At 36.0% G+C, this 12,892-nt stretch overlaps 1 protein-coding gene and 1 long non-coding RNA gene across 2 annotated transcripts; both read left to right on the top strand.

The window, feature by feature from the left end:
• The first annotated feature begins 1,451 nt into the window (after positions 1–1,451).
• On the top strand, positions 1,452–6,960 carry LOC114531102. The gene is made up of 2 exons (XM_028552747.1): positions 1,452–1,559; positions 4,513–6,960. Exon 2 carries the CDS (start codon positions 4,514–4,516, stop codon positions 6,158–6,160), a length of 1,647 nt encoding a protein of 548 aa, XP_028408548.1. The 5' UTR covers positions 1,452–1,559; position 4,513; the 3' UTR covers positions 6,161–6,960.
• Positions 6,961–9,121: 2,161 nt separating this feature from the next.
• LOC114531110 lies at positions 9,122–12,883 on the top strand. The gene is made up of 4 exons (XR_003687820.1): positions 9,122–9,392; positions 10,333–10,388; positions 11,555–12,730; positions 12,830–12,883. It is a non-coding gene; the product is annotated as an uncharacterized LOC114531110 (long non-coding RNA).
• Positions 12,884–12,892: the final 9 nt, after the last annotated feature.

Raw genomic sequence — 12,892 nt, forward strand, 5'->3', positions numbered from 1 at the left:
ACTTCTGCAATGTTGATGCAAAAGGACGAAACTCCGCATTGTCAATAACATCTCAAGTAAAATCACAGTCGTTCCCAACTTGGCCTTGTAGCTCAGACGGTAGAGCATCGTTCTAGAAATGCGAAGGTCGCGGGTTCGATTCCCACCGCGGTCAAGTAGAATTTTCTGCTTGCCCGGTTGGTCATGCTTGTGTAGAAAAACAAATACACCTTACACATATATATCCACAAGTGACACATGGCTCAATTAAGAGCAAAAAGTACAAAATATATATATATATATATATATTTTGTTGTAAGTATAATCTTGTTGTTCGAAAAGACAAAAGAGTGCTCAATACTATAAGATGTTATAGTAGAGCGAATTAAGTAGATGAAATTAAGTCTTAAAATGAATTTATTTCGCTATCGCTACTCTGAGTTTCACGATTATCTCGATCTTCAGGCGAAGATCTTCGCCTGAAGATCGAGATAATCGTGAAACTCAGAGTAGCGATAGCTAAATAAATTCATTTTAAGACTTAATTTCATCTACTATATATATATATATATATATATATATATATGTATATATATATATATATATATATATATATATATATATATATATATATATATATATATATATATATATAGGTTATCATATGAGGGGTGAGGTGATATCAGTTTTATCGCTTGAGGGACGATATCATAAATGTCACGAGTGAGCGCAGCGAACGAGGGACATTTATGATATCGTACTGAAAGCGATAAAACTGATATCACCTCGTCCCGATTGTGATAACCTGTTTATCACATACTTCTTTTTCTTCTATAAAGCAATCGACATCGGCTGAAACAAACCCCGAACCGCTCGAGTCAGCCATCTTTGTTTTGACAGCGGCAAATGCAGCGGGACAAAAAGCGATATCAGTGACAAAAAGCGATATCAGTGACAAAAAGCGATATCAGTGACGATATCGTTTTTATGTCACCCTGTTATCGCCCTGATAAAGGCACAAGTATGTGATAAATATATATATACACATATATATATATATATATATATATATATATATATATATATATATATATATATACACATATATATATATATATATATATATATATATATATATATATATATATATATATATATATATATATATATATATAATATATATACAACAGAGAGGGAGAGAGCGCACGTGTCAATCTAGCATGTAGGCGGAAGGCCGTAAACCAAGCCGAGCGAAACATGATAAGGTTGTGAATAAAACTAAATATGTATGCTATATTTAGAACAATATGAAGTAAAAAAGAGCCGACAATTAATTGCTTCATTTTCTGGCCGAGAGCAAGTCCTCAAAGAATTATTATATAGCTCAGTGGTCTAACTATATTGATCCTAAAAGTGGAAACACAAAATTAGGTCACATGACAAGTGAACTAATGTCACATGACCATGTCAGTCGATTCTCAATTTTCGTAATTTTGCTTCCTCGAACATCGTGTGAGTGAACGGCTATTCATCCTCCGTTTGTCTGTTTCTCTAATCATATAAAGAAGAAGCTAAAACATGTAAGTTCTCTTCTTAGCCTTCTATTCTTGTTAAAAGAGGTTTACTTAGTTTATTAATAAGCAGATTGAATAAAGAAAATGGGAAGAAATTCGAATCAAACACGCCGAGCCATGCCATATTTCTCAGAAGTGAAAGTTATAGCTTTTGATAAAATTGCCAACTGTTTGTCGTTCTAATCGTTTCGAACGTAACTCTATGTCGCAAAGAATTGTTATGGCTTTACACACGTAACTCGCTCGTATTATGTAAGAAATAAGAGTAAGATACCTAAATAATTTTCTCGATATGTAAGCTTCCCGCTTTAAACTGACAACGTTTATAGACTTCATACGTTCGGTTGAATCACAAAATAGTACGTGATAGTTATAATGAATGATTTTATTTTCATAAAGTTGCTAGTTCTAAGCTATTTTGTCCAACAATCGCTTCTTTCGTTAACAATTTGTCTGCTTGATGACTCGGTTCGAACGCCCTTTCAAAGTATAATATATACATACTTGCTAAATATTGTCGATATGTGAGCTACCGTTTTTAAACTGACGACAGCTGATTTGCGATATTCCGTTGAATAGTCAAATATATAATACTGTGATAAGGGATTTTATTTTCAAACTGCAAGGCTATCAGCTTTTTAACCCAACAACGCTACGGTTTGTCTACTTGGAAACCCGCGGTCTTGAATAATTATTTATTTCAAGTCATGACACGTATTAATTTTGTGCTAATAGTATTAGATTACTTGCTGTATCGGCATCAAATATTGTTTTACCACCACTAATCTCTATAAAGAGTAGAGAGCTTTAGCTTCGACTACAGTACGAATGCGAATACGAAATGCGTTATTTTCGTCAATTTCGTGCATTGTTTGCTTCACAGTCATGCAAAACTGGTTGTCGTCGGTTTTTGAATACGAGTTGCGGATCAATTTTGTGGTCATAATTTCCCAACAGCTACACTTTTCATGCCAAAACTCGTGGAAACCTTGTAGACATTGCATGGATCATTGCTGAATAGTTGATCAACAAGCAGTACACGGAGTTTAGCGACGACTCGTAATCGTTCTGTTAGTCACAGCTAAATCTCGTATCTGGCTGATTTTATATTCTTAAAATAGCTATAGAGACGTAAAACTTATATATTGTCAGTTATTCCCCTGTGGTTGAATTTGCAAACAAATCTAATCAGTCACCTTCCATATGCCACTTTGACATCTATGCTTATATGGATGCTTTACTCTCAAATTGCTGCTATTAGTTTTCAAATTGTTTCATTTTTACCATACCTCACACTAGTTGTCTTGTTTCATTTGTGTTTAAAACTAGCATTGAAAAATTGCCAGTGCTATGTACATATCTGAAAAGGAATGGAGTATGTAATAAACTAGCGTATCCGGGCAGACTTCCCTCCCTTCTCACTAGCTCTTGTGAAAAAGCTAAGGTTTACAATCATATCAAAATAAATTTGTTCAGTTAGAACTTAGAAAGATGGTCTCACTGCGTCTAAAAAATATGTTAAACATTCAAAGCACCTTGTCTGGAAATAGTTCCTTTGGCTGAAGTTGAGGTTATTTTATTTTTATGATAGCTGTGAGCCTGAGTAAATACATGCAATACTATAAGGGAATATAATAACTTTAACTTTAAGAAAGTATATTGGTAAATAATTAATGTCAGTTTGTATGAAAATAAATAGGGAAGAAAAAATGTTTTGTATGGGGGCAAAACACGTGATAAAAATGGGCCAATAGAAAACAAAAAATCAAAACAAATTGGAATGCATTACGCTGCCAAAGAGACGCCTGATTGTGGATTAAGAATAGCTCGCAATGAGGGAAGCCTGAATAGCAACGAAAATATCAGTATTACAAATAGTTTTCATTTAAACAAAGAAATGAAAGTTATATTAGGGGCCGTTGTTACAAGGTGACCAGAAAACACGTCTTTCATTTCGATCAATAGTGTGCGCACATTTAGGAATTAGGATAGTGCACGAAGATTGTAAAATTAAATGATAATATTGACGTAACAGTCGCAACTTTAACCATGTAATATCATACACGGAATCCAGTTGGACCATTCCCAATCTACATTTTGCAAACTTTTTATCCGATTTAATAAAACACAAATTTTATATTTACCAAAATTTATCCCCGACGGTGAGGGTACTAATTCCGCTCGGATATTTACACCCACGATATGCAAATGTTAAATCAAAGTCGTCCGCCATTATGCAGTGGACCTCACGCCATGGACGGTCTTCTACGTTATGCGCATGCGCCAGTATGAACCACTAAGCTCTTGATTGGTCGAAAAAATATTTGTATTTTCAAACGTCAATGAATAACTGTCATTTCGCAAAATTTGATGAAATTTATAAATTTATATTTTCATAAATATGGAATATATGTATTTTTAATTAAATTAGAGGGAAACTCGAATGTGGTCAGAACTTTTCACGGTTTAACAAATAACAAGACCAAATTTTCGGCCGAATTCCCATGTATAATAAAGTCGGAAGATTTTACACTTGATAATATTTTATTCGGCACAGCTTTAAAAAGTAATTCTTTTGTGGTAAAGTCAACTTTAATATTCTCAAATGTATTTCACTATAAATCTGAATGTGTTATGTGATAAACGACAGAATAATTTCATTTATAAAATCCGTTTTTAAAAAACTTCAAGTCGCTTTTTAAACGATTTCTGACCGCAGTGCATTCTGGCAAAACGTACCTCTGCCATCTTTTTCGTTATCGTCAGTTTCTTTTTCTCACATATATACCATGTACGTTCCAAAACCCCAATGCACATAAATTTTCTAACAGTCATGTTACCATCGCTGTGCTTACCTAATTTTGTTTAATTAACCGAGGCGAGGGGTTGCTGCATGCATGTATTTCTAGTATTCAATTTATGAGTGTGCATATTTAATCGTGACTATATGTATTTTTAGAATGGTTCAATATTCAAAACCCTATCCTTTAACTAAAGGACTTTTTCACTATACTCCAAAATCTTCAAAGAGTCATGAACCTCTTCCACTTGGATCAACTTCATTGGCAGATTATAAAGAACAAAAAGTTGATCAGTATTTGAAAGATGTTGTTCGCTCTCTGAAGGAACCCTTAGCTTTATTCCCCAAAATTATTCTTCGTTTCGAATTATTCGTCACAGTTCGTGGCATTGAAGAACGATTGTTTTGGGAACTTACCATTAAAGAAGCTCGAGCAAGCCTTGATAATGTATTAGACGCATTTGTAGTTCTTCATCAAGATCTCTTTCACAGTAAATGTTTGTTAAAATATGTTGAGCAGTTTCTTGATGAAGATCAGAAGAATGACGAAGATTCAAAAAGGTTTAGTGAGAAAGAAGTGCAAAAACTAACAAAACTAAAAGAAAATCTTCTAGAACTAAATAAGTTTCTCGATTGTGTATTACTTCATTACTCCAGTTTAAGTTGTAATAAACCAGCTATTGAGGATATCAAACGTGCAGCAAAAAAAATTTACAAGGCCATAAACAATTTGAAGCCAGATAGACTTGCGAACTTGGTTCCGGACAGTGTAATAAGGGAAGAAGATGTCTTGTGCTCTGTAGTTGGTTTGAAAGATGATTTTGCCAGCAGGCTTAAAGGTTTGAGTAAAGAAATGAGAAGGCACCAAACTGACGAGTATTTCTTGCTGTGTTTCATGGAGGAACTCGACGAGTCTATGAATGTAGATGACCTACGTGATAAAGAGTTGGTAGAAAATAGTTTGCAGAAAATGGGCTTTACAGAAAACCGGTCAAGTGTTATTGCAAAATGGATTTCTGAGCAGCCATTTCCTGGACACAAATCCCTTCTTGCTTGGGCTAAAATCTATATAGAAAACATGTTTAAGTATGACATTTTCCTGAACGATAAAGTTCCGAAATTTCCTTATAGCGAGAGCAAGTTAGGGGAATGGTTTAGTGTGCCTGTTGAACGCGAAGAAGATGAATCGGGTGGTCCTGTTCCCAAAGTGTCTGTAATTAATACCAAAACCAAAAATGAGGCTAAAACTAGCATAGAACAAAAAATCTCTGAATTCCAAGCTGATAATCCGAAAGCACAGCTCTATTTTCATGGAACAGATCACAAAGGTGCCAAGGATATTCTTGAGGATGGGATCAAGTTGGGGCTTGGAAAACCTTGTTGCGATTTTTCAAATGGTTGGGGATTTTATGTAGCAGATCATTTTCAATATGCTCTAGACTGGACAGATAAGCATCGTGCCTCTGCCGTTATCGTGTTCAATATTAGTCAGGAATGCCTAAACGATTTTCAAGGTCTCGATTTGCGTGGTACTGAACGACGGGATGACCTAAAATCTGTGGTAGATTTCTTCAAGTCAGGTGAAAAGCAAAAAGCTAAAATCAGTAAGAAATTGAAGAATGAAGTGAAAAATCGTGATTTTATTATAGGACCAATCAGTAGAGACGGTGGTACAACCTATCCAGAAGTTCAACAAATTTGCATTAGGAAAGATGGAATGGCTGAAGAAATTCAACATTCGCTCAACATAGTAGGTGTTGTATTTTTCTTAAATGCAAAAGAAACCCAGTTAGCTAGAAAGAAATAAAGGTGTGCATGTAACTGTTAAATTATTACACAAATATTAGTTAAAATTGATAAGTAATAATAATTCCTATATGTATGGTTTGTAAGCCAAATTTATCAGCCACAATTTAAACATTCGGAACAAATGCATTTTATTTGGAAGCCGTTGTTGAATTAGATAGTTTAAGTTTCAAAAGAAAATGGCCATTGAACAGACTTAAACTGATCACTCAAAGTAATGCTGTGGCTTAGTACTTTTTAAATTAATTCTTTAAACATTTCATAAAATCAAATCGTGAATGCATTTATGTTAAATGTAATTTTCAAAAATGGTATTTGATTGCTTATTAATTGCTATTTAGTAGCCTATGTTTTGACAAAATGGGGATTGGATGCTATTCCATGCATCCCTATAACCTAGCCATATCCCTATACCTCTATACCATATATTATGAGCCAGGGGTGCGCCGGCCAAAAAGATTTTGGGATTGCCCTGCCTTCTGGGACAGATTTTTGTAGTGTTTGAAAAGCACATTGAAACCTATATATCATATATCATGCAAGCTGAATAGGCGTACGAAGCAGCTAGGGGGGAGGTGAGATTTAAACACTCTTAGCTTAAATTTATTCCATGGACCTGCCTATCCGATAAAAGTTGTCCGACTCTCGAGTATAAAACAGGGATGGATCCAGCCGAATGTCACTAGCTTGGATGAGGTGTCGGTCTGTCTGTGTCAAGTATTGTGGGGGCAACTTTTTCAGATGACTCAGACTTTTTTGGGTAATTACAATAACAATGCAAGATATTTGTTGTAAAGTTGTTTGATTAATAATAATTGTTCAATTGTACGGAAATTTAGCGGTACTGTTTTGGGAGGAACGCACCCTGGTACAAATTGCCCAATTTATCACTCGTTCTGCCCAAGCTGTAGAACAGTGCTCGCGAGTAATCCGGTAAAAAGATAACGTTCGGGTTATTGTCACAATTTGGTTGTATGGGCGGTGCCAGCCCACTGGGGGGAGGGTGGCGTAGAATTTTCGAGGTATGATGTATGGAGTTGGGATAAAACGCGGAATACGGAACAGCGGAAGCGGATTCCGCAAATGGCGATAAAACGCGGATTCTGCAAATGGGGATAAAACGCGGATTCTGGAAATGGGGATAAAACGCGGAATTGCGCAAAAAAGATTAAGAAGCAGATAAAAACCCAAATGGGCAAGTTGTTGTCGACGACTCCGCTAAAGTGGTTGACAAAGTTGTATGTATGTACGTATGTAAAACTTTACTTAAAGACACTAGCCCCGACAACAATACGTTGATTTCCACGGGGGGCGTCTACAAGATTAAAAATTACAAAAAGCGTAAGAAAATAAAGACTATGTACAAGTTGGTGTGCGGACCCCGGATATTATGGTTAGAAGATGTTACAATATTTCTCAGATATTCAAATCCCAATATAAACAATATAACTTTCCATGCACCAGTAAATTGCCCCCCCCCCCCAAAGGTCCTCACTGATGTTCTGTAGCTCAACATTCTGTGCAGCCCGTGTGATGTTCGCATGCAAGTATGCAACGATTTCATTGGTTTGATTGATAGTATAATCAGGACACGGTTACGTGCAAATAAAACAATGTCAAATGAATCTAAATAGAAAATATTTATACAAACGTTTCGTATAGTATTCAACCTAATAAATGGCTAAAACTTGGGTTAAAAAATCAGGAAGAATACTGATAAAAAAACCTTAAAATCTACAACTTGTTCCGTAACTATAGAAATCTAGACAAACTTGTTCCGTAACTACTGACTAGCAATCTCGGCAAAATATAACCGACCTGCTAATAAGTGTGTATAATTCCACTCGAAATTAAGACCCTTTGAACTTCTAGAATTTACCTGCATCGAGTGAAGTTCCAAATATCATAATTGATTTACCCTCACCTATTCCCAGCATTACCATCATATACACATTAACTACGCTTGCTCTTGTCAGCTACCTCTGTAGCTCAGTCGCACGAACATTGCACCGGTATCGCAAAAGCGTAGGTTCAACTCCTGCCGGAGGACCTAGGGATTGATTAATTTTTCCATCAACTGTTCCTGGCTTGAATTTGAAGATTGTATAATTCCACTCGAAATTAAGACCCTTTGAACTTCTAGAATCGACCTGCTAATAGTTATGTTTTAACGTTTTAGTACTTCGGCGGAAGTATAAAATATCAATTTTGCCAGAATTTTCTGGCTATGCAAGAAAAACTCGATTTTAATAACTTGCCGCTATCATACTGATTAGTTAAATATTCGTACATTTGAATAAGTGCTGCCTCAAAAATTGCGAAATATTTGTTAAAATCAGACCAATCAATGTTGCCAATGTGGGAATACCCTCGTCGGGTCGTCAGTTATGTGATTGATCTGATTTAGGTCATATAAAGGCGATTCTCCATTACCTCCGCTCCGCCCGCGCGGGCGAAGCGTGCTTTGTTTTTCAGGCCGGTCATGGTCGCATGGACAGAATTTCAAAAGCCGCTTCGCCCGCGCGGGTGAAGCGGACGGTAATGGAGAATCGCCTTAAAATCACAATTTAAATCCACAATCGTAATTATCATGTATTTTTTTTATTCAGATTTAGTAACAGTGCCCAGGTTTGAATTGGGAAGGTTTTTTGCACGGGCTAATCAATAGGGATTTGTTGTATGTTTTTTCAACTTCAATGCATGCCATTTGAATGCGCTCAGGAATTAGGTCTTTCCCTCTTCCTCCTCCAGAGGCATTGGAATTTCATGCTAATGCCTAAGCAAACTATTAATATTTAAATTGGCTATTTTTAACACTTTTTAATTGGTAATAGCATGCCGGAGAAGTTCATAAATACCTCAGTTTTGCTGGACAACTAGATTACGAGCTAGCAGTTCAGCGAATTGAGTGAGGGTTCAGGTGAGAAGTAGACCCTTCAGATTGTTGATGGTATCCGGCCGTATAAAATGTTGAAATACAATTAGCAACTATTTCTTGCTTCTGTTTGGCTTATTAATGGCCCTCGTTTCGTCGCTAGAGGATCGCAGGCTCGTAGAACGAAATTGGGCTTAATTGTGAAAGAAAAGTCTGTTCAGAAAGATGCCAACACATTTACATCGAATTGTGCCTCCGGTTCTGTTCGTGTGTTCTTTAGTGGGTGTATTCTTGGTGCTTCAATATAATTTGCAGGACGTAGGGGAATACGAGATTCGTGACAATTATGTAACAAAAGGTCAGAATAACAACATAATCTCATAGAATTATTCCGCCGACAAATCATGTCGAATATGTATATAACAAAATGCTAGGTGCATGTAGAACTTTAATTTGGGTCTACCTGCATGTGCGCTAGATAACAAGCCATGCATCATATATCGACGAATGCATGCACGGGTTTGTTTTAGTGGCAATTCTAAGGTACGTCCATGCAGAGACGGATGTAGTCTTAAATTGCAATCGCATTGGTGATTGGTAGATTTTTACTTAAATATTCTTTTGAAATCCATAACCAATAGGTTTTTTTAAGTGTTTAAAATTTAACATTTAGCTGTGTAATTTATTCTTACTACCCCTATACAGCCACTGCTTCCACTGAGAGTTTGTCAATAGTACGGCGGTATCGAGTACACTCTTAGTTCACTATTTGTAAACAGACATTAATTTTTTGTAAATAGGGCACATTTTATTATTAACCTCGATGATAAAATCGTAATTGAAGCGTTTAAACGCGATCTTTTGAGACAAAATAGAGTTTGCAATATTTCTTGTACTTTTTCCAGTATTTTCCTTTACTTTTCCGGCCCTTTTAGTTCCTTCAGGGCTGTTTAGTTACCATGCAAATAACTTTTAGAGTGGGATAAAACGCGGATTTAAAATTAGTCCGAGTGTCCATTTGTTATTTATGTATCATCATGTCAAATGGATCCATTGGCATCATTGGCACTTTCGTGACCACATGGGGATCTCACCGCGAAAATTCTTCGTTAAGTTAGTTAATATGATATGTCCAGTGGATCCTATGGACATGAATCTACGTCCAATTGTTATTTGCAGAGTTATCGCAATACTTCATATTTACGAGTGGGCATTAGACACCTCTAAATGGCTCTAAATCAGTGCATGGTAGACTCAGAATAAGCTAGATTATCTATTTTATTCTTCGATTCTTTTAGGCAATATGATCACAGAAGACCCAATACTTGCACGCGAAAAACTAGATGACAAGATGGTAACTAATTTTATTATTTATGTACCAACGTTCAGTCTGCTGTTTCTTGCACATTTATTAGGTGCAGAGAATATCTTTAATGTGTATCTAAACCTCCAATAAAACAGAGCGAATTTAGGTCTGCAGTGAAATCCTTGAAGAAGAGCGAAGCTAAAGCTGTTGTATACTCAAGCTGACAAAAGCACGTGTTTTGTGTACTTTGTAAGATTTCGGATTTCTCACAGTTAAAATAATGTATACAATTCCTACGACTTCCTAATAAACAGGCGCGTATGAAAGCCTAAATGCCCGCCCCTAAACAACAGCTTATTAATTGTCGCAAAATACGGAAATCACGTAAAAATTACGACACAGAACAAAACCCGGAAGTCAAAGCAAACGCAAATACACGAAAGCGAGGCAAACGTTACATCCAAAAATCTCAAAAAGACATAGATAGCACCCAGGCTTAACGTCACGATTAGGAAACGTTCTCCTTCGTAGAACGCAATAAGCTTTCACACTCGCAACTTGAATGATTTTTTTTTCGCAAAATTTGCCGCTTTTTTGCCGTTGCAATAGGCAGCCCATAAGATAGCTATGCTTGTTTCAGGCATTAAAATAAGGATTTTTCACAAAGACACAATTCAAAGAAAATTATGGCTTGGAAAATGAATATGTGGGACGCAGATTTGACCAATGTCGTTCCCTTTATTTAATTATACACATGCAAAGCCTGATTCTCAATCAGGGGCGAACGTCCGAGATATTTTGTAACTTTCCGCACCGACTTGTGCTTGTATGTAATTAAAACAAGACGCCTGTTCTGGCGTAAACATGTATGAAGTAAAGAGAAACATTGCTTCACAAATAGGAAGTTTCAATTCAAATTGTACTAACACTTTGGCAATTTTTGAGCGATAGGAAAACTACTATCCGGTTGATATCCCTATATGTTCATTGTTTTTATTTTGTAAATTGTCAGAAATAATTCGAACACTCAGCTAAAAGAAATGCTTATTTTTCATGCCCAAAAAAATGTTAAAAAATTTCAGAAAGACGTTTTCGAAAAATTGAATAATTAATAGAAAAAGGGAAGGGAGTGTTCTTGTAGTGGTATCTACCATAAGCAAAAGGAACCAGTGGGGAACCACTGCCAGTTTTCTTATTTTAAATCTATTCTACAGGCACTGAAGAGCAGCACGACAAGGAAGGAACAAGTAAAAAAGGTTTGTCGGAAATCAAATGTTACCAAAATCTTGGGAAAGCCTAATGTGGGCGAAAAAATAATGATGAGAAGAAAGATGATTCTTTATCAACACTTGATCGTCGATGAAGCACACAGGGTCATTTATTGCTACATACCAAAAGTTGCTTGTTCTCAATTCAAAAAAATATTTATTGTGTTGAACAATAAAAGTAGGAGTATTGCAAAGTTGCTTTCCCATCAAGCTCATTTTCATCAAAACCTGGTATTAGGCCGTATTCTCGACTGGATTTTCGTTTAGTTTTGTTCCCCCCTCACGGGGAATACTTTTTGACAAGCAAAATCTGTAGATTATTATGTGTAAAATTCAAATTCACTTGTTGTAATTTTCACAAACCTGCAGTTTTTTAGTACAACACCGCCAAAGTTTCACGAAATCAACACATTTCGCAATCGTTCGCCGCCATTTTATCTGAGAAAACTTCATGTAATATTTACGAAATGATCCTCTTTTACTCATTATTGTTTTGTCTAACATAACGTTCTTACAACTTTCCGCTGATTATATGTAATAAATTCGCGCGCCTTTTCGCGGGAATATAATTTTTTTTTGTATTTTTTTTAAATATCTGCAACTCTGTTGAATGTTTTGAACATCTTTAATTATACACTACGTATATTGTTTATGACAGAACAAACAATTAAATCGCGCTGTTTGATTCATTTTGACGGGCATTGTGGCCCTCTCACTGCTTTTACCGAAGTTTCTTTTAAAAAGTTTTTACTTTTTCGGGAAAAATGGGTATCGCTCGATGGTGAGCAAAGACAAGTGGCGGAAAAATCATTCGGCGTGGTAGCCGACGGGGATACAGCAACAGGTCCTGAAAACCTTTATTACCACAGGGAATGCTATTCAAAATTTACCAACAAAACTTTAGTTGCACACGCGAAACGGCGATGTGAAAAGATAGATGAAATTGAAAGAAAGTCTAATGTAGACGAGATCTTGCTTTCCACCGATGATGAGACACAGGTGCCTGCAAAGTTTCTTAGATCGTCCACTGATGAAACTGTGCGCGTGAAACCCAGAAATGCTCATGTGCTACCACCTACTTGTATTATATGTGGCAGAGAAAGTTTGTACATCACTGATTCAGTAAGAAATTTTAAATGTTACAGTATCAGCTTCTATTTTAATTTACGAAATTTTGTAAGATTGGCACTTAATTAATAGATTATTTCTATTCTTCAACAGATTAGTAAAAAACGCAAATTGGACAAGCTTATCTCTTCTGAAACAATTGATGGGGGAAATTGA

The sequence above is a fragment of the Dendronephthya gigantea genome, unplaced genomic scaffold, assembly GCF_004324835.1.
Source record: "Dendronephthya gigantea isolate DGI-Jeju-01 unplaced genomic scaffold, DenGig_1.0 000068F, whole genome shotgun sequence".
NCBI lineage: Eukaryota > Metazoa > Cnidaria > Anthozoa > Malacalcyonacea > Nephtheidae > Dendronephthya > Dendronephthya gigantea.